This window comes from Bombina bombina, unplaced genomic scaffold (assembly GCF_027579735.1).
Source record: "Bombina bombina isolate aBomBom1 unplaced genomic scaffold, aBomBom1.pri scaffold_1131, whole genome shotgun sequence".
Classification (NCBI taxonomy): Eukaryota; Metazoa; Chordata; class Amphibia; order Anura; family Bombinatoridae; genus Bombina; species Bombina bombina.
In genome coordinates, this window is record NW_026510749.1 from 40502 (window position 1) to 66842 (window position 26341).

General features: G+C 39.0%; 1 protein-coding gene across 1 annotated transcript in view; it reads left to right on the forward strand.

Annotated features, from left to right (window-relative positions):
* Positions 1-25933, forward strand: part of LOC128643356 (probable E3 ubiquitin-protein ligase DTX2) — a 49180-nt gene extending 23247 nt beyond the window's left edge. Inside the window, exons 2-3 of the mRNA XM_053696286.1 lie at positions 25234-25301; positions 25572-25933. Of these exons, the coding sequence (XP_053552261.1) occupies positions 25234-25301; positions 25572-25772 (269 nt within the window). The 3' untranslated portion in view covers positions 25773-25933. The remainder of the gene's footprint in view (positions 1-25233; positions 25302-25571) is intronic.
* The last annotated feature ends 408 nt before the right edge of the window (positions 25934-26341 follow it).

The window sequence follows — 26341 nt, forward strand, 5'->3', positions numbered from 1 at the left end:
ACATTAATTGCCTTCTTCTACTACATGTGTGTTGTCACTTTATGAATGTCATGTTGCTGGGGATTAGCTTCCTAGTTTATATATATATATACACACAGTATATATCCTAAAGTGCACACTAACATTTTGCAGAAGAGGTAGGCCTATCTTAGTACTTGAGTGGAATGGGTGTACTGTGTATAAGACTGCTGAATACTGAGATTTTAATATATACATTTCTCCGTTAGTGTCAGGGATTTCCATGTATACACACAGCATTATTAAAATATTAAAACATTTCAGAAATATACTTAAATGGAATTTTCAGTTGAGTAGCTATGTAGTTATATTGTCTTTTTATCTCTCATTTTAAAATCTTTTTTCCCCCTGAACTTTGTGCATCCTTTTTTGTCAGATATACACAGTAGATGTGTGTGTGCGAGAGTGTGTGTGACTCTGAGCATGGGTATATGATAGTGTGTGCCTGTGAGACTGTGTGTATGTGAGACAGTATGTGTGAATGAATTTCTATGAGTGTATGTTTTTTTTTTTGTGTATAATAGTGCACACCTATTTTAGTCACTTGGCCAAAAATTGCGCAGGTGAAGATTTTTGAGCACAGTGCTCAACAAAAATTAGAGGGAACATCGGCACATGCAGGACCTTAGCAGCACTGTGCTCTGGTTGCCCTGTGTAAGTTTTCCTTTAAGGGATACTAAACCCAAATGTTTAGAGCAGCAATTTTAAGTAACTTTCTAATGTACTCCTGCTATCCTTTTTGCTTCGTTCTCTTGAAAAGGCAGGAATGAAAGTTTAGGAGCAGGCCCATTTTTGGTTCAGAATAGTGCTTGCTGATTGGTGGTCACATTTAGCCACCAATCAGTAAGCGCTACCCAGATGCTGAACCTAAAATGGTCCGTCTCCTAAACCTTCAATCCTGCCTTTCAAATAAAGATACCAAAAGAACAAAGATAACTTGATAATAGGAGTAAATTAGAAAGTTGCTTAAAATTGCTGCTCTATCCGAATCCTGAAAGGAAATGTGGGTTTAGTATCCCTTTAGCACAGTGCAGCCAGAGAGAAGCACTGTTTGAAGAGAACAGTTAAATACAGAGCAGCACTGCAAAGCAACAGCGCATTGATTACTGGCTTCTATGGATTTTTTCAACCACACCCCCTTCCCTTTCACAGTCTGCAAAGCTGTGTCTCCTGAATGTAAGATGTTCTTGTGAGCATTACACCTTCTTTATTACTATATTTTCACCTTATGTGATGTTAGACCAAGAGCAAAGTAAAAAAACATTTTTAAAACTTACAATATTTTTTTTTCTCTGCAGCTAATTTGCAATGCAATTTTTAATTAATTTAAAAGTTGCCATATTCTCCATTCAATCAACACATTGCAATTGAGTTGGTGCTTTAGTTTAAATTCCTAATGTTAAAATTCCATTTCATTTTAAAATGACCTGCAGAAACTTTTTCACTAAAACAAAATCTCATCGCAGAAAGTGAAAACAAATTCTGCCTCTGGGGTTACAGTATAGGGTTTGCTTATGAGACAGCTGGACAACAGCCTCCTGAGAGAATTATGGCTCATTCCACTAGGGCTGTCTCTTCTTCCTGGGCCTTCAAAAATTAAGCTTCTGTGGAGCAAATCTGCAAGGCAGCCACACTTAGTCATCGTTGCATACCTTTTCCAAATTCTACAAATTTGATACTTTTGCCTCAGCTGGGGCTTCTTTTGGGAGGAAAGTTCTTCAAGTGGTGGTGCCTTCTGTTTAGTTCCGCCTGTCTTGTTCTCCCGCCCTTCCATTCTGTGTCCTATAGCTTGGATATTGGTTCCCACTAGTAATTAGAATGGATTTGTGGACTCTCCATGCCATTGGAAAAAATAATAATTTATGCTTACCAGATAAATTATTTTCTTTCCTGGCATGGAGAGTCCATGACCCCCCCCCCCCTTAATTTGAGTTAAGATGGCTTTTTTTTTTTATAAACCTCTATATACTTGTGTCATCTTCTCTTTCCCTATTCCTTCGGCTGAATGACTGGGGGCTTATGGGAAGTAGGAGTGATACTTAACAGCTCTGCTGGGTGTTCTTTGCCTCCTCTTGGTGGCCAGGAGATGAATTCCCACTAGTAATTAGAATGGATTTGTGGACTCTCCATGCCAGGAAAGAAAATAATTTATCAGGTAAGCATAAAATTTGTTATTATAAGTGTAAGTGTGCACATTGTCCTTTCAAACATAATTATTCTGTTTGGTAATGCTTTGCTGGTGCCTGTCTGATGACTACTGATTCATCAATATAATGAGAATTTTTCCTTAAAGGGACATAATACCCATATGCTAAATCACTTGAAAGTGATGCAGTAGAAATGTAAAACGTAGAAAAGAAAATACCTGACAAAGGAAGATTTTTTTTACCTCAAAATTTCTTCAGCTCACAATATTAAGTGCTCAGTTGACAGTTATTCTTCAGCTAATGTCCAGCTGCAGATTGAGAAAAAAATAATATCCAATCAGCATCACCAGTGCTGAGGTCATGCTTTGCTTTAATGTGATCTCCTGAGATTTCACAGTAAACTTCCTTAAACTGAGTAGGGAAATAACATGACTGTGCCTCACGCTCCCATGCAAGTCCAGGGACTAGCATCTTGATTGGCTGCTTAAAGTCCCATTACACTGGGATGTGGTTACTTAGGAAATTTTGAGGTTAAATATCCAGTTCTGTTTAACTTATATGCATCAAGGTATTGCAGGATGCTGCTCTGTTGAGGTTGAAGAATTTATTTTGTGCCAATGAAGAAAGAACTTTGGCCCCTCTCAGTACAGCAAGGGTCAAGCCACCTCCCGATCTCTGTTATAGGGATAATAAACCCCAAAAAATTCTTTCATGATTCAGATAGAGCATGCAATTTCTTTCATGTAATTGGCAAGAGTCCATGAGCTAGTGATGTATAGGATATACAATCCTACTAGGAGGGGCAAAGTTTCCCAAACCTCAAAATGCCTATAAATACACCCCTCACCACACCCACAATTCAGTTTGACAAACTTTGCCTCCTATGGAGGTGGTGAAGTAAGTTTGTGCTTGATTTTTATGATTTCTTCTGTGATAAGCGCTTCTAAGCATTCTGAAGCCCAATTCCTCTCAGAGTACAGTGTTTGTCAGAGGGATGTGAATAGAGTATCGCCTGTTTGATTTTATGGTTTTCCTTGCTGGAAATCTTTTCAGATCGACGATATACTCTTATATACTATTACCTCTGCTGATAGCTTTCAGTACTGGCTAGGCTATTTGCTATATGTGGATGGGTGTCTTTCAGTAAGTATGTATCATTATTTTAAGACACTCTCAGCTATGGTTTGGCGCTTTATGTATTCTATAAAGTTTTAAATATATGTATTTTACTTATATTTGCCATGAGTCAGGTCTATGTGTATTTCCCTTTGCAGTCCAGCAGTTTTGTTATGGGAATCATGTTTAGGAAGCTTGTCTTACCTGGGGTATATTCTTTTTTTCAATTGACTTTTTTTTTTTTCTTGGAAAACTTGCCGGCAAATTAGGCTCGCAAGGGCGCAAAATGCTGTTATTTATTGTGTCATTCTTGGCGCGAGAATTTTTTGGGCATAAATGTGCGTCTGTCATGACGCAAGTTTATTTTCTGCGTCTTAGTTGAAGCTAGGTTGTTTGGCGCAAAATTGTGTTTCTTATGACGCGAGTTGCGTCATTTCCAGGTGTTTCTCAACTTCCTTTTGAGTTGTGCGTCATACTTGGCGTCAACAAATTTAGTTTTATTTTACCTCACTTCCTATATGCTCCTTGCCTTTTTTTTTTGCTCAGAGGGCTATGCTATTTGCTTTTTTTTGCCAATTTTAGCATTTGCATTTTTTCCCATTCCTGAAACTGCTATATGTGGAAATAAGATATTTCTGTTCAATGTTATTTTTCTTTTTTTACATTTTACAAGATGTCTCAATTTGATCCTGTCTCAGAAGCTGCTGTAGGAACCATGCTGCCTGAACTTAGTTCTACCAAAGCTAAGTGTATCTGTTGTAAGCTAGTGGAGATCATATTTCCAGCTGTAGTATGTAGCATGATAAGCTTTTGAATGCAGAAAATGTTTCTATTAGTGCTAGTACAGTATCTGTTGTTCCTTCAACATCTAAAGTACATGATATCCCTGTTGATATGAAAACTGATATTGCTGATGCGATACAGAAGGCTATGGCTGCTATACCGCCTTCAAATAAATGTAAAAGGTCTTTTAAAACGTCTCATAATACTGATGAAATTTGTAATGACTGCAACATACTGATATATCCTCCTCTGATGAGGATCTCTACTTCAGATATTGACACTGATAAATCATCTTATCGTTTTTAGATTGAGTATATTTGTTCTTTGTTAAAAGAAGTGTTAATAACTTTGGATATTGAAGAGTCTGATCCTCTTGATAATAAATCCAGTAAACGTTTAAATTCTGTTTATAAACCTCCTGTGACTACTCCTGAAGTTTTTCCTGTTCCTGATGTTATTTCTGATGTGATTGCTAAGGAATGTTCTAAGCCTGGTACTTCTTTTGTTCCTTCTTCAAGGTTTAAAAAGTTGTATCCTTTGCCAGTGGCGAAATTAGAGTTTTGGGGAAAAGTCCCTAAGGTTGATGGGGCTATTTCTACTCTTGCTAAACGTACTACTATTCCTATGGAAGATAGTACCTCTTTTAAGGATCCTTTAGATAGGAAGATTGAATCTTATCTAAGGAAAGCTTATTTGCATTCTGGCTATATGCTCAGACCTGCCATTCCTATGGCTGATATTGCGGCTGCATCAACTTTTTGGTTGGATAGCTTAGCACAACGGGAAAAAGACTCTGATTTGCATAGCATTGTTTGTTTGCTTCAACATGCTAATAATTTTATCTGTGATGCTATTTTTGATATCATCAAGATTAATGTTAAATCTATGTCTGGCTATTTATTTTAGCAAGAAGAGCTGTATGGCTCAAATCATGGAATGCTGACATGGTATCTAAATCTAGGTTACTATCTCTTTCATTCCAGGGTAATAATTTGTTTGGTTCCCAGTTGGATTTAATTATTTTCACTATTACCGGGGTTTAAGGGAGTTTTTTTGCCTCAAGATAAAAAGTCTAAAGCTTCTAATCGTTTTCGTTCCTTTAGTCAGTATAGAGAACAGAAAATCACTCCTTCCCCTAAAGACTGGCTCCAATTGGAAGCCATCCTTGAGTTGGAATAAATCCAAGCCTTACAAGAAACCAAAGCCAGCCCACAAGACTGCATGAAGGTGCGGCCCTCGATCCAGTTCTGCTGGTGGGGGGCAGATTGAAATTATTTACAGACATTTGGGCAGGTTCCATTCAGAATCATTGGATTCAGAATATTGTCTCCCAGGGGTATCGAATAGGTTTCAGAATAAGACCTCCTGTGAGAAGATTTTTTTCTCTCTCACGTCCCAACAAATCCTGTGAAAGCTCAGGCTTTTCTGAAATTCTGGAACAGGGACTAGGTTTTTATTCAAATCTTTTCATTGTCCTGAAGAAGGAAAATTATTTCAGACCAGTTCTGGATCTGAATTTTTTAATTCATTTTGTAAGAGTCCCAACTTTCAAGATGGTGAATATAAGGACTATTCTGCCTTTTGTTCAACAAGGTCATTACATGTCCTCAATAGACTTACAGACTGCGTATCTTCATATTCCGATTCATCCAGACCACTATAGGTTTCTGAAATTCTCTTTTCTAGACAAGCATTACCAGTTTGTTGCTCTTCCATTTGGCCTAGCAACACCTCCAAGAATCTTTTTTGAAGGTTCTTGGTGCCCTTCTATCTGTAATCAGAGAGCAAGGTATTGCAGTGTTTCCTTATTTGGACGATATCTTGGTATTGGCTCAATCTTTTCATTTAGCAGAATCTCACACGAATCAACTTGTGCTGTTTCTTCAAAGACATGGTTGGAGGATCAATTTACCAAAGAGTTCCTTGATTCCTTAGACAAGGGTCACCTTTTTAGGTTTCCAGATAGATTCAGTGTCCATGACTTTGTCTTTAACAGACAATAGACAAATGAAATTGGTTTCTGCATGTCGAAACCTTCAGTCTCGATCATTCCCTTCAGTGGCTATGTGCATGGAAGTTTTAGGTCTCATGACTGCAGCATTGGACGCGATCCCCTTTGCTCATTTTCATATGAAACCTTTGCAGCTTTGCATGCTGAATCAATGGTGCAGGGATTATACTCGGATATCGCAGTTCATATACTTAAATCCCAACATTCAACTCTCTCTGTCCTGGTGGTTACTCCATCATTGGTTTATTCAAGGGGCCTCTTTTGTTTGTCCTGCCTGAACTGTGATTTCAACAGATGTAAGTCTCACAGGTTGGGGAGCTGTCTGGGAGTGTCTGACAGCACATGGAGTTTGGTAACCTCACCTTTTGAGGATTCCAATCAATGTTTTAGAACTCCGTGCTATATTCAGGGCTCTTCAGGCTTGGCCGCTATTAAAGAGAGAATTATTCATTCATTTTCAGACAGACAATATCACAACTGTGGCAAATGTCAATCATCAAGGGGGGGGACTCACAGTCCTTTAGCGATGAAAGAAGTTTCTTGGATACTTTCTTGGGAGGAATCCAACTCCTGTCTAATTTCTGCGATACATATCCCAGGTGTAGACGATTAGGAAGCAAATTATCTCAGTCATCAGTCTTTACATCCAGGGGAGTGGTCTCTCCATCCAGATGTATTTTGTCAGATTGTACATATGTGGGGTCTCCCAGAAATAGATCTGATGGCTTCCCATCTAAACAAGAAGCTTCCCAGGTACCTTTCCAGGTCCAGGGATTCTCAGGCGGAGATGGATGCGTTAGCAGTTCCTTGGTTTTACCAACCTGCCTAAATTTTATCCGCCTCTAGTTCTTCTTCCGAGGGTGATCTCCAAGATCATATTGGAACAATTGCATGTGTTTCTGATAGCAACAGCATGGCCTCACAGATTTTGGTATGTGGATCTTGTCCGGATGTCCAGTTGCCAGCCTTGGCCACTTCCTTTAAGGCCAGACCTTCTGTCTCAAGGGCCATTTTTCCATCAGGATCTCAAATCGCTTAATTTGAAATTGAACGGAATGGAAATTGAACGCTTAGTACTTAGTTGTAGAGGTTTCTCTGACTCGGTGATTAATACTATGTTACAGGCTTGTAAGTCTGTTTCAAGGAAGATTTATTATCGGGTTTGGAAAACCTATATTTCATGGTGTTTTCTCATAAATTCTCTTGGCATTCTTTTAGGATTCCTAGAATTTTACAGTTTCTTCAGGATGGTTTGGATAAAGGTTTGTCTGCAAGTACCTTGAAGGGACAAATCTCTGCTCTTTCTGTTTTATTTCATAGAAAGATTGCTAAACTTCCTGATATTCACTGTTTTGTTCAGGCTTTGATTCTTATCAAGCCTGTTGTTAAATCAATTTCTCCTCCTTGGAGTCTTAAAGGGCCATAATACCCAAGTGTTTAAATACTTGAAAGTAATGCAGCATAGCTGTAAAAAGCTGACTAGAAAATATCTCCTGAACATCTCTATGTAAAAAAGAAAGATATTTTACCTCAAAAGTTCCTCAGTAGCCACCTCCCATTGTAAAGGATTTCTAAGCAGCATTTTAGTGTGTCTGTCCTGGGACAGCTTAGGGGATGATCCTCGTGAACTCTCATATTATTTCACCAATCAGGTAAAGGAAGCTTACTATGAAATCTCATGAGAGTTAAGTCAAATCTCATGAGATCACAGTAAGAGTTCATGACCTCAGCACTGCTGATGCTGATTGGCTGCTGTTCATTTCTTCTTTTTTTATTTTTACCTGCAGCTGGGAGCAGCTGAGTAACTTTTTACAAAGAACTTACTCTGCTGAGCTGAGGAGATTGTGAGGTAAAATATCTTCCTTTTTTATATAGAGATGATCAGGTGATATTTTCCTGTCAGCTTTTTACAGTTATACTGCATCAGTTTCAAGTGATTTAGCATATGAGTATTATGTCCCTTTAATTTGGTTTTGAAGGCTTTGCAGGCTCCACCTTTTGAGCCTATGCATTCTTTGGATATTAAAATACTTTCTTGGAAAGTGTTGTTCCTTTTGGCTATCTCTTCTGCTAGAAGAGTTTCTTAATTGTCTGCTCTCTCTTGTTAGTCTCCTTTTCTGATTTTCCATCAGGATAAGGCTGTTTTGCGGACTTTATTTAAATTTTTACCTAAAGTTGTGAATTCTAACAACATTAGTAGGGAAATTGTTGTTCCTTCCTTGTGTCCTAATCCCAAGAATACTCTTGAAAGATCGTTACATTCTTTGGATGTTGTAAAAGCTTTGAAATATTATGTGGAAGCTACTAAAGATTTCAGGAAGACTTCTAGTCTATTTGTTGTTTTTTCTGGTCCTAGGAAAGGTCAGAAAGCCTCTGCCATTTCTTTGGCATCTTGGTTAATGCTTATGATTCACAGGGCTTATTTAGAGGCAGGACAGTCTCCGCCTCAGAGAATTGCAGCTCATTCTACTAGATCAGTCGCCACTTCTTGGGTTTTTAAGAATGAAGCTTTGTTTGATCAGATTTGCAAAGCATCAACTTAGTCTTCTTTGCATACATTTACTAAATTTTACCATTTTGATGTATTTGCTTCTTCTGAAGCAGTCTTTGGTAGAAAAGTTCTTCAGGCAGCTGTTTGATTCTTCTGCTTATGATTTAATTTTTTTTCTTGAATTTTTTGTGAAATTTATAAGAAAGACTTATTTTTTTGTGGATTTATTTTTTTCAGTGGAAATAGCTGTTTTTATTTTATCCCTTCCTCTCTAGTGACTCTTCTGTGGTCTTCCACATCTTGGGTATTTATATCCCATACGTCACTAGCTCATGGACCTCTTGCCAATTTCATGAAAGAAAACATAATTTATGTAAGAACTTACCTGATAAATTAATTTCTTTCATATTGGCAAGAGTCCATGAGGCCCACCCTTTTTTATGGTGGTTATGATTTTTGTATAAAAAGCACAATTTTATTTACAGTTCCTCTTTTTGTATGCTTTTTTACTCCTTATTATATCACCCCACTACTTGGCTATTCATTAAACTGAATTGTGGGTGTGGTGAGGGTGTATTTATAGGCATTTTGAAGTTTGGGAAACGTTGCCCCTCCTGGTAGGGTTGTATATCCCATACGTCACTAGCTCCTGGACTCTTGCCAATATGAAAGAAATGAATTTATCAGGTAAGTTCTTACATAAATTATGTTTTTAAACAACTTTCTAATTTAACACCAAAAATACAGAGGTGCACACGGGAAAAAGTGCAATAATAGACAGTGATTGCAGTAATTAAGAAATGTGTATCACTACATAAAAAAGTTAATATGCATAGATATTATTAGTCTTGAGTTATTAACATACAAACCAGAAAAGATAGTCCAAGTATTATTGAGAGTTCATTTGTCAGTACTGGTACTGCATACGTGTCTCCAGGAGTATGGGTAATTCACATACATGTGATGTCACAGCTTCTTTAAGCTTTGATAGCTCTCCCTTTTGGAATCGCAGGTGCAGCGCCCTTAATCTCCAAATACTTAAGGAGTACTTAGCCAAAATGAGGAACATAAGAACAGAGAAGCGCATCCTCGATTCAAGGTAAAACAGATATCATTTTATTTAAGCACATTACTATATCTACTTACTAGAAGCAAGAAGTAAAAACGTCTTAAACAAATATAATTCGTGAAAAATATAAGCTGTGAATACAGCATGAGAGCATACTCAAATTGATCAAGACTGTGTCTGCCTTCAATCAAGCGCTCCTGTCTCTGCACACCTGTCTCCCCCTCCCAGAACTGAACCAGCCTTTCTCTAGCTGAAGTGTGAAAAGAGGATTCTACAGAATTGCTGCACTTTCTACAACAGCATAACTGGGTAGGTCATAGGGGGCGGGCGTACAGCTGATTGCCAGGAAAGCTGGACGGAGCCGCACACAAACTATATTTGTTTTAAGGCTTTTTTACTTCTTGTTTCTGGTAAGTACATATGGTAATGTGCTTAAATAAAATTTGTATCTGTTTTACCTAGATAACTTTCTAATTTACTCCTATTATCATTTTTTCTTCTTTCTCTTGCTATCTTTTAAAAAGCAGCAATGTAAGGTTATTAGCTGGACCATTTTTGGTTCATCACCTGGGTAGTGCTTGCTGATTGGTTTGCTACATTTAGCCACCAATCAGGAAGTGCTACTCAGGTGCTGAACCAAAAATGGGCCGACTCTTAAACTTTTATTCCTGCTTTTTAGAATGAAGAACATTTGATAATAGGAGTAAATTAGAAAGTTGCTTAACATTGCCTGCTCTATCTGAATTATGACATAAAAATTTTGGGTTTAGTGTCCCATTAAGGTTCTCTATGGCCTGTTGATGTTTTCTTATGTGGGTTTCACAACATGCAAGAACATACAGTGAGGAGACCCCTAGGCATAGATAGAACAGGGCACTCCTCTCAGGGGTCCCCACTGTTTCTAGTTACACTATACAAACTTGAAAGCACTATGTGGCTTATTCAGATAATTGCCTTCCATTAGAACTCTTATGGATAAGTAAATCTACTCTGACAAACAGAAAAGCTTTTCAAGTCTCGTTTTTTTTTCTACAGACCAGCTATTACTAGTTAGGATTGGCAGTATATGACTTGATTCCTCTAAATATTTGTGTGTCCATTCAGCTGCTGCAAATGAAGTCATAGCAAACTAGTCTGTCCAGCATTAGTTATCTATTTTTTTTTTATGTCATTGGCTTTTATTGTTCAAAGCTATAGGGGCCCTGCACTAGTAGGTCTTCTCAGAGCAATAACCAGAGGTAGAGTTGGCAGTTTGGAGGGATACTTGCATTGTGTGACTTAATGCCTCTTAACATTTCTGATTGGGCATTACTTTTAGGTAGGTATTTTCATTCTAAAATTCGAGATCATAAACAGGAATATTACTGGTGAGTAATAGTACTTTTATTTCTCTGAAATGGAAGAATAGGTCTTGGGTGTGTGTGTGTGTGTGTGTGGGGGGGGGGGGGTTAGTCATTGAATGTTGTTTTCCTTTCATATGGGTTAAATGTTTGAAAAACTCTGAAAGTGTAAACCAACCAAAACAGGCCCACAAGCCTTTGTATTCCTTTCCTCTTAGAAGCAGGTTGAGGCTGTTTTGCTATTTTTTTGATGATAGATCCTGTTCTTCCTCTTGACCTAAGACAACCAAATAGGTTTTCTCATTTAAACATGATGACCTTGCCTTCTCTCATTTTTGCTCTGCACACAGATGATTATATATCTAAAATATCCTTATCATCATGTTTCCAATTCTCCAAATAATGTCTGGTTCTTTAGATTTGCAGTGGTGGAACAGCTCCATTATTTGCTTCTGAGTTTGGTTTTTTGGACTGGCAAATATATTAAACATTTTCACTAACTACTAAAGATTAATTGAGTCTCTATAGCTGTCTTATTTTAAATCTCACATCTGCAAGCAAGCAGCATACCATACCCCCTTGTTGGTTCAATTTCTACAGAGCTTGGTTGGCAGGTCAGTCTAGCCAATCACTTTCTCATACTATCAGACAGGTCTCTGCTTATGCTTCTTCCTTCATTATGTCCTAATCCTTGGAATGATATGGTGACTGTTGTTCCTGCTTATTTGGTTGTCATCACGTATTATTTTATTTAAAAAAAACAAAAAAAAGATATTTATAGTTATGGTTAAATCAATTTCCTTATGATTATGTATAAATACAAGTCCAAATACTTTTCTTTCATGTAATTAACAAGAGTCCATGAGCTAGTGACGTATGGGATATACATTCCTACCAGGAGGGGCAAAGTTTCCCAAACCTTAAAATGCCTATAAATACACCCCTCACCACACCCACAAATCAGTTTTACAAACTTTGCCTCCAAGGGAGGTGGTGAAGTAAGTTTGTGCTAGATTCTACGTTGATATGCGCTCCGCAGCAAGTTGGAGCCCGGTTTTCCTCTCAGCGTGCAGTGAATGTCAGAGGGATGTGAAGAGAGTATTGCCTATTGAATGCAGTGATCTCCTTCTACGGGGTCTATTTCATAAGGTTCTCTGTTATCGGTCGTAGAGATTCATCTCTTACCTCCCTTTTCAGATCGACGATATACTCTTATATTTACCATTACCTCTACTGATTCTCGTTTCAGTACTGGTTTGGCTTTCTACAAACATGTAGATGAGTGTCCTGGGGTAAGTAAGTCTTATTTTCTGTGACACTCTAAGCTATGGTTGGGCACTTTATTTATAAAGTTCTAAATATATGTATTCAAACATTTATTTGCCTTGACTCAGAATGTTCAACTTTCCTTATTTTCAGACAGTCAGTTTCATATTTGGGATTATGCATTGAATTATCATATTTTTCTTACCTCAAAAATTTGACTTTTTTCCCTGTGGGCTGTTAGGCTCGCGGGGGCTGAAAATGCTTCATTTTATTGCGTCATTCTTGGCGCGGACTTTTTTGGCGCAAAAATTCTTTTCCGTTTCCGGCGTCATACGTGTCGCCGGAAGTTGCGTCATTTTTTGACGTTATTTTGCGCCAAAAATGTCGGCGTTCCGGATGTGGCGTCATTTTTGGCGCCAAAAGCATTTAGGCGCCAAATAATGTGGGCGTCTTATTTGGCGCTAAAAAATATGGGCGTCGCTTTTGTCTCCACATTATTTCAGTCTCATTTTTCATTTGCTTCTGGTTGCTAGAAGCTTGATATTTGGCATTCTTTCCCATTCCTGAAACTGTCTTATAAGGAATTTGATCTATTTTGCTTTATATGTTGTTTTTTCTCTTACATATTGCAAGATGTCTCACGTTGCATCTGAGCCAGAAGATACTACAGGAAAATCACTGCCTGCTGGATCTACCAAAGCTAAGTGTATCTGCTGTAAACTTTTGGTAGCTATTCCTCCAGCTGTTGTTTGTAATAATTGTCATGACAAACTTGTTAAAGCAGATAATATTTCCTTTAGTAATGTACCATTGCCTGTTGCAGTTCCCTCAACATCTAAGGTGCAGAATGTTCCTGATAACATAAGAGATTTTGTTTCTGAATCCATAAAGAAGGCTTTGTCTGTTATTTCTCCTTCTAGTAAACGTAAAAAGTCTTTTAAATCTTCTCTCTCTACAGATGAATTTTTAAATGAACACCATCATTCTGATTCTTTGGACTCTTCTGGTTCAGAGGATTCTATCTCAGAGATTGATGCTGATAAATCTTCATATTTATTTAAGATGGAATTTATTCGCTCTTTACTTAAAGAAGTACTAATTGCTTTAGAAATAGAGGATTCTAGTCCTCTTGATACTAATTCTATACGTTTGGATAAGGTTTTTAAAGCTCCTGCGGTTATTCCAGACGTTTTTCCTGTTCCTAATGCTATTTCTGCAGTAATTTCCAAAGACTGGGATAAATTGGGTAATTCATTTACTCCTTCTAAACGTTTTAAGCAATTATATCCTGTTCCGCCTGACAGGTTAGAATTTTGGGACAAAATCCCTAAAGTTGATGGGGCTATTTCTACCCTTGCTAAACGTACTACCATTCCTACGTCAGATGGTACCTCGTTTAAGGATCCTTTAGATAGAAAAATTGAATCTTTTCTAAGAAAAGCTTATCTGTGTTCAGGTAATCTTCTTAGACCTGCTATATCATTGGCTGATGTTGCTGCAGCTTCAACTTTTTGGTTGGAAACTCTAGCGCAACAAGTAACAAATCGTGATTCTCATGATATTATTATTCTTCTCCAGCATGCTAATAATTTTATCTGTGATGCCATTTTTGATATTATTAGAGTTGATGTTAGGTTTATGTCTCTGGCTATCTTAGCCAGAAGAGCTTTATGGCTTAAGACTTGGAATGCTGATATGGCTTCTAAATCAACTCTACTTTCCATTTCTTTCCAGGGAAACAAATTATTTGGTTCTCAGTTGGATTCTATTATTTCAACTGTTACTGGTGGGAAAGGAACTTTTTTACCACAGGATAAAAAATCTAAAGGTAAAAACAGGGCTAACAATCGTTTTCGTTCCTTTCGTTTCAACAAAGAACAAAAGCCTGATCCTTCGTCCTCAGGAGCAGTTTCAGTTTGGAAACCATCTCCAGTTTGGAATAAATCCAAGCCTGCTAGAAAGGCAAAGCCTGCTTCTAAGTTCACATGAAGGTACGGCCCTCATTCCAGTTCAGCTGGTAGGGGGCAGGTTACGTTTTTTCAAAGAAATTTGGATCAATTCTGTTCACAATCTTTGGATTCAGAACATTGTTTCAGAAGGGTACAGAATTGGTTTCAAGATGAGACCTCCTGCAAAGAGATTTTTTCTTTCCCGTGTCCCAGTAAATCCAGTGAAAGCTCAAGCATTTCTGAATTGTGTTTCAGATCTAGAGTTGGCTGGAGTAATTATGCCAGTTCCAGTTCCGGAACAGGGGATGGGGTTTTATTCAAATCTCTTCATTGTACCAAAGAAGGAGAATTCCTTCAGACCAGTTCTGGATCTAAAATTATTGAATCGTTATGTAAGGATACCAACGTTCAAGATGGTAACTGTAAGGACTATATTGCCTTTTGTTCAGTAAGGGAATTATATGTCCACAATAGATTTACAGGATGCATATCTGCATATTCCGATTCATCCAGATCATTATCAGTTCCTGAGATTCTCTTTTCTAGACAAGCATTACCAATTTGTGGCTCTACCGTTTGGCCTTGCTACAGCTCCAAGAATTTTCACAAAGATTCTCGGTGCCCTTCTGTCTGTAATCAGAGAACAGGGTATTGTGGTATTTCCTTATTTGGACGATATCTTGGTACTTGCTCAGTCTTTACATTTAGCAGAGTCTCATACGAATCGACTTGTGTTGTTTCTTCAAGATCATGGTTGGAGGATCAATTTACCAAAAAGTTCTTTGATTCCTCAAACAAGGGTAACCTTTCTGGGTTTCCAGATAGATTCAGTGTCCATGACTCTGTCTTTAACAGACAAGAGACGTCTAAAATTGATTACAGCTTGTCGAAACCTTCAGTCTCAATCATTCCCTTCAGTAGCCTTATGCATGGAAATTCTAGGTCTTATGACTGCTGCATCGGACGCGATCCCCTTTGCTCGTTTTCACATGCGACCTCTTCAGCTCTGTATGCTGAACCAATGGTGCAGGGATTACACGAAGATATATCAATTAATATCTTTAAAACCGATTGTTCGACACTCTCTAACGTGGTGGACAGATCACCATCGTTTAATTCAGGGGGCTTCTTTTGTTCTTCCGACCTGGACTGTAATTTCAACAGATGCAAGTCTCACAGGTTGGGGAGCTGTGTGGGGATCTCTGACGGCACAAGGAGTTTGGGAATCTCAGGAGGTGAGATTACCGATCAATATTTTGGAACTCCGTGCAATTTTCAGAGCTCTTCAGTTTTGGCCTCTTCTGAAGAGAGAATCGTTCATTTGTTTTCAGACAGACAATGTCACAACTGTGGCATACATCAATCATCAAGGAGGGACTCACAGTCCTCTGGCTATGAAAGAAGTATCTCGAATTTTGGTTTGGGCGGAATCCAGCTCCTGTCTAATCTCTGCGGTTCATATCCCAGGTGTAGACAATTGGGAAGCGGATTATCTCAGTCGCCAAACGTTGCATCCGGGCGAATGGTCTCTTCACCCAGAGGTATTTCTTCAGATTGTTCAAATGTGGGGGCTCCCAGAGATAGATCTGATGGCCTCTCATCTAAACAAGAAACTTCCCAGGTATCTGTCCAGATCCCGGGATCCTCAGGCGGAGGCAGTGGATGCATTATCACTTCCTTGGAAGTATCATCCTGCCTATATCTTTCCGCCTCTAGTTCTTCTTCCAAGAGTAATCTCCAAGATTCTGAGGGAATGCTCGTTTGTTCTGCTAATAGCTCCGGCATGGCCTCACAGGTTTTGGTATGCGGATCTTGTCCGGATGGCATCTTGCCAACCATGGACTCTTCCGTTAAGACCAGACCTTCTGTCGCAAGGTCCTTTTTTCCATCCGGATCTGAAATCCTTAAATTTAAAGGTATGGAGATTGAACGCTTGATTCTTGGTCAAAGAGGTTTCTCTGACTCCGTGATTAATACTATGTTACAGGCTCGTAAATCTGTATCTCGAGAGATATATTATAGAGTCTGGAAGACTTATATTTCTTGGTGTCTTTCTCATCATTTTTCTTGGCATTCTTTTAGAATACCGAGAATTTTACAGTTTCTTCAGGATGGTTTAGATAAGGGTTTGTCCGCAAGTTCTTTGAAAGGACAAATCTCCGCTCTTTCTGTTCTTTTTCACAGAAAGATTGCTATTCTTCCTGATATTCATTGTTTTGTACAAGCTTTGGTTCGTATAAAACCTGTCATTAAGTCAATTTCTCCTCCTTGGAGTTTGAATTTGGTTCTGGGAGCTCTTCAAGCTCCTCCGTTTGAACCTATGCATTCATTGGACATTAAATTACTTTCTTGGAAAGTTTTGTTCCTTTTGGCCATCTCTTCTGCTAGAAGAGTTTCTGAATTATCTGCTCTTTCTTGTGAGTCTCCTTTTCTGATTTTTCATCAGGATAAGGCGGTGTTGCGAACTTCTTTTGAATTTTTACCTAAAGTTGTGAATTCCAACAACATTAGTAGAGAAATTGTGGTTCCTTCATTATGTCCTAATCCTAAGAATTCTAAGGAGAAATCGTTGCATTCTTTGGATGTTGTTAGAGCTTTGAAATATTATGTTGAAGCTACGAAATCTTTCCGTAAGACTTCTAGTCTATTTGTTATCTTTTCCGGTTCTAGGAAAGGCCAGAAAGCTTCTGCCATTTCTTTGGCATCTTGGTTAAAATCTTTAATTCATCTTGCCTATGTTGAGTCGGGTAAAATTCCGCCTCAGAGAATTACAGCTCATTCTACTAGGTCAGTATCTACTTCCTGGGCGTTTAGGAATGAAGCTTCGGTTGACCAGATCTGCAAAGCAGCAACTTGGTCCTCTTTGCATACTTTTACTAAATTCTACCATTTTGATGTATTTTCTTCTTCTGAAGCAGTTTTTGGTAGAAAAGTTCTTCAGGCAGCGGTTTCAGTTTGAATCTTCTGCTTATGTTTTTCGTTAAACTTTATTTTGGGTGTGGATTATTTTCAGCAGGAATTGGCTGTCTTTATTTTATCCCTCCCTCTCTAGTGACTCTTGTGTGGAAAGATCCACATCTTGGGTAGTCATTATCCCATACGTCACTAGCTCATGGACTCTTGTTAATTACATGAAAGAAAACATAATTTATGTAAGAACTTACCTGATAAATTCATTTCTTTCATATTAACAAGAGTCCATGAGGCCCACCCTTTTTTGTGGTGGTTATGATTTTTTTGTATAAAGCACAATTATTCCAATTCCTTATTTTATATGCTTCGCACTTTTTTTCTTATCACCCCACTTCTTGGCTATTCGTTAAACTGATTTGTGGGTGTGGTGAGGGGTGTATTTATAGGCATTTTAAGGTTTGGGAAACTTTGCCCCTCCTGGTAGGAATGTATATCCCATACGTCACTAGCTCATGGACTCTTGTTAATATGAAAGAAATGAATTTATCAGGTAAGTTCTTACATAAATTATGTTTTTTTCTTGGCTCCTATAATCTGTGAAGCGGATATGTGAAGCGGTGATATTTCAGTTTACACTCTCCATATATGTGCTGTTGGCTAAGTGAAAGTGATAGGTAGAGGAAGGGGAGGTGTTCTAAATTATTTTGGGAGGGGTTCTAGTTGAATGTTGCATCCCCACTTTAAGGGTGATGAAATTGGTTTCTCAGTAAGTCTTATGGTGTTTATCATGTTATTTTGTTGGTAATGGTAAGGAAAGAATTAGTGGTATGCGCTATTTGGTATAAAATAGCTTCTAATATTTTACCTTTACCTTAATGTTAAGAGCCTTCATTTTAAGTAGACAATGAAAGAGCATCTATTTTTTGGAAAAAAAAATCCAATTTATGTGTTATCTAATTGCTGTTCTTTGGTATCCTTTTTTGAAAATCATACCTAGTTAGGCTCAAGAGCAACAATGTGAACTAACTGCTGATAGGTTGCTACACATATATTCTTTTTGTCATTGGCTCACTGTTGCGTTCAGCTTGCTCCCAGTAATGCTTAGATGCCCCTTTAACAAAGGATACCAAGAGAATGAACACAATTTCATAATAAAAGTAAATTGGAAAGTTGTTTAAAATTATTTCTCCTGTTAAGTGTAGTCAGTCCACGGGTCATCCATTACTTATGGGATTATAACTCCTCCCTAACAGGAAGTGCAAGAGGATCACCCAAGCAGAGCTGCTATATAGCTCCTCCCCTCTACGTCATATCCAGTCATTCTCTTGCACCTAACTAAAGATAGGACGTGTGAGAGGACTGTGGTGTGTTAAACTTAGTTTTTATTTCTTCAATCAAAAGTTGTTTGTTTGTTCTCAGGCAGCATTAGAAGAAGAATCTGCCTGAGTTTTCTATGATCTTAGCGGTCGTAACTAAGATCCACTTGCTGTTCTCGGCCATTCTGAGGAGTGAGGTAACTTCAGAACAGGGGATAGCATGCAGGGCCCACCTGCAAGGAGGTATGTGCAGTAAATTATTTTTTAAGGAATGGAATTGACTGAGAAAATACTGCTAATACCGATGTAATGTAAGTGCAGCCTTAAATGCAGTAGTAGCGACTGGTATCAGGCTGATATGTATGTATGTATACTCTGAGGTATTTCTGGGGAATGGAATTTCACTAAGAAAATACTGTCAATATTAAAGTAATATTTGAGCCTGCACTGCAGTGAAAGCGACTAGCAGCAGGCTTATTAACACTTCATAATTTTCAATTTTAAAACGTTTTACTGGCATGTTAATCGTTTTTTCTGAGGTACTTGGTGATAAAACTTTATGGGCATGATTTTTACCACATGGCTGTCGTTTTTTTCTGCATAAAAACAGTTTACTGAGCTTCCCCACTGTTGTAATATGAGTGGGAGGGGCCTATTTTAGCGCTTTATTGCGCAGAAAAAATTTAGTCACAGTCTTCCTATTTCTTCCTCCATGATCCAGGACGTCTCTACAGAGCCCAGGGGTCTCCAAAACTAGTTTTGAGGGAGGTAATCAGTCACAGCAGACCTGTGACAGTGTGTTTGACTGTGATAAAAACGTTTATTATTTCAATTGTTATCCGTTTTGGGTATTAAGGGGTTAATCATCCTTTTGCTGGTGGGTGCAATCCTCTGCTAACTTTATACATTTTCTGTTAAAATTTGGTTGTTTTAACATATTTGGTTCATTGTTAATAAAACTGTGTCACATTTTTATGTTTCTTAAAGGCGCAGAAACGTTTTTTATATAGCTTGTAAATTTATTTAAAAGTTTTTTTCCAAGCTTGCTAGTGTTATTGCTAGTCTGTTTAAACATGTCTGACACAGATGAATCTGTTTGTTCACTATGTTTAAAGGCCAATGTGGAGCCCAATAGAAATTTGTGCACACTTTGAATAAAAGTCAAACTTTATATATTAAAAAAATATCACCAGACAACGAGGGGGAAGTTATGCCGACTAACTCTCCTCACGTGTCAGTACCTTCGCCTCCCGCTCAGGAGGTGCGTGATATTGTGGCGCCAAGTACATCAGGGCGGCCCATACAAATCACTTTGCAAGACATGGCTAATGTTATGACTGAAGTACTATCTAAATTGCCAGAATTAAGAGGTAAACGCGATCACTCTGGGGTAAGAACAGAGTGCGCTGATAATAGTAGAGCCATGTCTGATACTGCGTCACAATTTGCAGAACATGAGGACGGAGAGCTTCATTCTGTGGGTGACGGATCTGATCCAAGTAAACTGGATTCAGAGATTTCAAATTTTAAATTTAAGCTAGGGCAGGTATTAGCGGCTCTGAATGATTGTAACACGGTTGCAATTCCAGAGAAATTATGTAGGCTGGATAAATATTTTGCGGTACCGGCGTGTACTGACGTTTTTCCTATACCTAAAAGGCTTACAGAAATTGTTAACAAGGAGTGGGATAGATCCGGTGTGCCCTTTTCACCCCTCCTATATTTAGAAAAATGTTTCCAATAGACGCCACCACACGGGACCTATGGCAGACGGTCCCTAAGGTGGAGAGAGCAGTTTCTACTCTGGCTAAGCGCACCACTATCCCGATGGAGGATAGCTGTGCTTTTTCAGATCCAATGGATAAAAAGTTAGAGGGTTACCTTAAGAAAATGTTTGTTCAGCAAGGTTTTATATTACAACCCCTTGCATGCATCGCGCCTGTCACTGCTGCGGCGGCATTCTGGTTTGAGTCTCTGGAAGAGACCCTTAGTACAGCTCCATTGGATGAGATTATGAACAAGCTTAAAGCCCTTAAGCTAGCTAATTCATTTATTTCTGATGCCGTAGTACACTTAACCAAACTTACGGCTAAGAACTCCGGATTCGCCATTCAAGCGCGCAGAGCTCTGTGGCTTAAATCCTGGTCAGCTGATGTGACTTCTAAATCTAAATTGCTTAATATTCCTTTCAAAGGGCAGACATTATTCGGGCCCGGCTTGAAAGAAATTATCGCTGACATTACTGGAGGTAAGGGCCATGCCCTGCCTCAAGACAGGGCCAAACCAAAGGCTAAACAGTCTAATTTTCGTGCCTTTCGTAATTTCAAGGCAGGAGCAGCATCAACTTCCTCCGCTCCAAGACGGGAAGGAACTGTTGCTCGCTACAGACAGGGCTGGAAACCTAACCAGTCCTGGAACAAGGGCAAGCAGGCCAGAAAACCTGCTGCTGCCCCTAAGACAGCATGAAGTGAGGGCCCCCGATCCGGAAACGGATATAGTGGGGGGCAGACTTTCTCTCTTTGCCCAGGCTTGGGCAAGAGATGTCCAGGATCCCTGGGCGTTGGAAATCATATCTCAGGGATATCTTCTGGACTTCAAAGCTTCTCCTCCACAAGGGAGATTTCATCTTTCAAGGTTATCAGCAAACCAGATAAAGAAAGAGGCGTTTCTACGCTGTGTACAAGACCTCTTACTAATGGGAGTGATCCACCCAGTTCCGCGGTCGGAACACGGGCAAGGATTCTATTCAAATCTGTTTGTGGTTCCCAAAAAAGAGGGAACCTTCAGACCAATCTTGGACTTAAAGATCCTAAACAAATTCCTAAGAGTTCCATCGTTCAAAATGGAAACTATTCGAACCATCTTACCCATGATCCAAGAGGGTCAGTACATGAACACAGTGGATTTAAAGGATGCCTACCTTCACATACCGATTCACATGGATCATTACCGGTATCTAAGATTTGCCTTCCTAAACAGGCATTACCAGTTTGTAGCTCTTCCCTTCGGGTTAGCTACGGCTCCAAGAATCTTTACAAAGGTTCTGGGCTCTCTTCTGGCGGTACTAAGACCGCGAGGCATAGCCGTAGCTCCGTACCTAGACGACATTCTGATACAAGCGTCAAGTTTCCAAACTGCCAAGTCTCATACAGAGTTAGTTCTGGCATTTCTAAGGTCGCATGGGTGGAAGGTGAACATAGAAAAGAGTTCTCTATTGCCACTCACAAGAGTTCCCTTTCTAGGGACTCTTATAGATTCTGTAGAAATGAAAATTTACCTGACGGAGGACAGGTTATCAAAACTTCTAAATGCTTGCCGTGTCCTTCATTCCATTAAACACCCGTCAGTGGCTCAGTGCATGGAGGTAATCGGCTTAATGGTAGCGGCAATGGACATAGTACCATTTGCGCGCCTGCATCTCAGACCGCTGCAATTGTGCATGCTAAGTCAGTGGAATGGGGATTACTCAGATTTGTCCCCTCTGCTAAATCTGGATCAAGAGACCAGAGATTCTCTTCTATGGTGGCTTTCTCGGCCACATCTGTCCAAGGGGATGCCCTTCCGCAGGCCAGATTGGACGATTGTAACAACAGACGCCAGCCTTCTAGGTTGGGGCGCAGTCTGGAATTCCCTGAAGGCTCAGGGATCATGGACTCAGGAGGAGAGACTCCTTCCAATAAACATTCTGGAATTAAGAGCAATTTTCAATGCTCTTCTGGCTTGGCCTCAGTTAGCAACTCTGAGGTTTATCAGGTTTCAGTCGGACAACATCACGACTGTGGCTTACATCAACCATCAAGGAGGAACAAGGAGTTCCCTAGCGATGATGGAAGTCTCAAAGATAATTCGCTGGGCAGAGTCTCACTCTTGCCACCTGTCAGCGATCCACATCCCAGGCGTGGAGAACTGGGAGGCGGATTTTCTAAGTCGCCAGACCTTTCATCCGGAGGTGTTTGCCCAACTGCTTCATCATTGGGGCAAACCAGATCTGGATCTCATGGCGTCTCGCCAGAACGCCAAGCTTCCTTGTTACGGATCCAGGTCCAGGGACCCGGGAGCGGTGCTGATAGATGCTCATGGAGTAAGGTTAGGATTCCTAGGATATTGTCTTTTCTACAAGAGGGTTTAGAAAAGGGTTTATCTACTAGTTCGTTAAAGGGACAGATTTCAGCTCTGTCTATCCTTTTACACAAACGTCTGGCAGAAGTTCCAGACGTTCAGGCTTTGGCTAGGATTAAGCCTGTGTTTAAGACTGTTGCTCCGCCGTGGAGCTTAAACTTAGTTCTTAACGTTCTGCAAGGTGTTCCGTTTGAACCCCTTCATTCCATCGATATCAAGCTGTTATCTTGGAAAGTTCTGTTTTTAATGGCTATTTCCTCGGCTCGAAGAGTCTCTGAGTTATCGGCCTTACATTGTGATTCTCCTTATCTGATTTTTCATTCAGACAAGGTAGTTCTGCGTACTAAACCTGGGTTCTTACCTAAGGTAGTCACTAACAAGAATATCAATCAAGAGATTGTTGTTCCATCATTGTGCCCTAACCCTTCTTCAAAGAAGGAACGACTTTTGCACAATCTGGACGTCGTCCGTGCCCTGAAATTTTATTTGCAGGCATCTAAAGATTTTCGGCAAACTTCTTCCCTGTTTGTCGTTTATTCTGGACAGAGCAGAGGTCAAAAAGCTTCGGCTACCTCTCTCTCTTTTTGGCTTCGTAGCATAATACGTTTAGCCTATGAGACTGCTGGACAGCAGCCTCCTGAAAGGATTACAGCTCATTCTACTAGAGCTGTGGCTTCCACTTGGGCCTTTAAGAATGAGGCCTCTGTTGACCAGATTTGCAAGGCTGCAACTTGGTCTTCACTTCACACTTTTTCAAAATTTTACAAATTTGACACTTTTGCTTCTTCGGAGGCTGTTTTTGGGAGAAAGGTTCTACAGGCAGTGGTTCCTTCCGTATAAAGATCCTGCCTGTCCCTCCCGTCATCCGTGCACTTTTAGCTTTGGTATTGGTATCCCATAAGTAATGGATGACCCGTGGACTGACTACACTTAACAGGAGAAAATATAATTTATGCTTACCTGATAAATTCATTTCTCCTGTAGTGTAGTCAGTCCACGGCCCGCCCTGTTTTTACGGCAGGTCTAAATTTTAATTAAACTCCAGTCACCACTGCACCCTATAGTTTCTCCTTTCTCGTATGGTTTCGGTCGAATGACTGGATATGACGTAGAGGGGAGGAGCTATATAGCAGCTCTGCTTGGGTGATCCTCTTGCACTTCCTGTTAGGGAGGAGTTATAATCCCATAAGTAATGGATGACCCGTGGACTGACTACACTACAGGAGAAATGAATTTATCAGGTAAGCATAAATTATATTTTGCTCTGTTTGAATCATTAAAGTAAATGTTTGGGTTTCATAACCATTTAAAGAGGACTACATTTCTGAGAGTTCACATGTATAGAAATTAGTACAAACATTTTGTAATATTTATTGCGCAAACAATTTTCCAGCAGTGCGCTCAAACCTTTCCCTGTGTGACCTGCCTCTGGCACTTTGGAGAGTGGGGAAATGTCACCTGCTGAATGAGAGTGCCTACGATAGCGCCACCTAAAAGACATCATCAAGGAACAACAAATACAAATCACAAAGGCACTTTCAAGCAGTCCAGTCTTGATATACGATAACAATCAAATGTTATTGTGTCCTTTTAAAAACCATGATTGCAATCATGTTGCAAGCGAAAATACAAAGAAAAAGATACAATGTATCCGTAGAAGGAAATGGAGACCAGGCTCCTATGCAGACATGTTTCGTGCACTTGCGCACTGCTCCCTTGTATTTTAACTTGCGTATATAGCAAGACTGGACTGCTTGAAAGTGACTTTGTGATTTAGTAATATTTAGTTCATACATTTTTGAAATACAAAAAGATAAGATATGTAATGAATATCCTGAAGCCACCTTAATTAATTTTAAGGCTGTATTTAAAGCTAGGCAAGTGGCTTTTAGTGACAGTGCCTGATATTTTTCCCCTCACTGTGTTGAATTGTTTTATGTGTGAGTGAAATGCTATATTTTCCATCTATTTGTATAGTATTATGATTTTGCACACTCCTGGCTTTAGTTTATTATACAGAGAAATCTAGACATTAACAGAACTAAATGAAGAGGCTCATAGTTTACTTTTATATAAAGTGGTGCAAAACCAGTCCTTTGAAAACTAAATACATCATGCATTTAATATACTTACCTTTAATTTCCTGCAAGAAAATGTATTGCTAATTTGTTATAATAAACTCAACCTCACTTATATGTACAGTCCTCCTACCACAGCAGACAGTTCCCCTCTTCATGAAGCAGAGTGCTACAGCCAATTAGAAGCTGTAAAGCTCTTCCTGCTGAGCCTAAAGGAGCACACGCTGAATTTGAATTACTTTAGAATGATTACAGGAACATACCAAATGAAGTTCTTTATGTCAATTTTAATGGGTCTTGCAGCATCCACCTCAATTAGTGTGGTTAACACAAGGTAAATGTATTTGTATTAGCATAATGCTCATTTTGATTTTAAAAATAAATTGCTTTCTAGATAGGTTGTCTGATATCCTCCCTTTGCATCTGTAATTAATGTCTAAAACAAGAAATTAAATGTTGTCATTGCTAAAATCATTCAGAATAATTGCTTGTGTATTTATGCATTTCTCTGTATTTAGGATAAAGAAAGTGTCTACACACTATAATTTTTAGCCAATACTGTATTGCATTCTTATAGACCTGATTATATAGTTAAATCCTACAATATGTTTCTTTAGCAGCAACTACTGATCCTGAACAAGTTGTGAAGAGCTACCTTGAGAACTTGGACAAGCCCCCTGAAGAAGTGAGTTTTATTGGCATTACTTTGACTGAAGCAGGTGTTTTAACTGTAACATTTATTTTATTTTGTCCACTTGAGCTTTGTGACCTAAAGACTACTGCAAACATGTGCGCTTGTGAATCTATAAATGTGCTTGTATTGAATTTGTTGCATGGTTAATAACAGTACAGTGTGTCCTCACCAGCACAGTCTTACTGATAAGTTCTTTATAACAAATTTACGCAGATAGCGGTTGTGAACATTTTATTTATTGTTTGTTTTTTTTTAAAAAAGGACTGTATTATCTGCATGGAAACGTTGACTGCAGCGTCAGGATATACCGATTCCTCAGAAAGCAAGAAGATCAAACCTACTGCAGTGGGCAAGCTTAAGAAGTGTGGTCATGCTTTCCATCAGCTCTGCATGTTGGCTATGTATAACAACGGAAACAAGGTACCGAGAGAAATGCTGTTTATTATAGTTTTATTATTTTAATACAGTATTTACACCATTTAAAGAAAACTATTAAAGTGGTTACATTAAGCAGGGCAAAATAAATATAGACATTTTAATTCCATACCACGTTGTCCCAATGCTTCATTAGTTTTCTTCACTCCTCCGTTACCTAGCTTAAATGACCATTAAATACAGAACTGCATAATTGACAAAAAGGACTGTGTAATAGCACTCAGTATTTCAAATGAACAGTAGGTTTTTTTTTCTGACAAATTTAAAGGTTCATGATTCAGAATAAATCATGCAATTTAAAACAAGTTTCCAGTATTCTTCGATTATCAAAATGTGTACATTCTTTTTATATGCACATTTCGATGCTCCAGCTCCTACTGAGCTTGTGCAAAAGTGCAGAGCCTATACATATATACATTTTTTGATTGGCTGATGACTGTCACATGGTACAGAGGGAGGGAAAATTGGATTAACTTTGCCAGAAAATATTTTACTGCTCATTTCAAATTCAAAGTAAGTGTTATTTCATAGTCTTTTTATTGTGTATTTGCCAGTTATTCAATTCCATTCAATTCTACTGCATTTAGTGGTCTCTA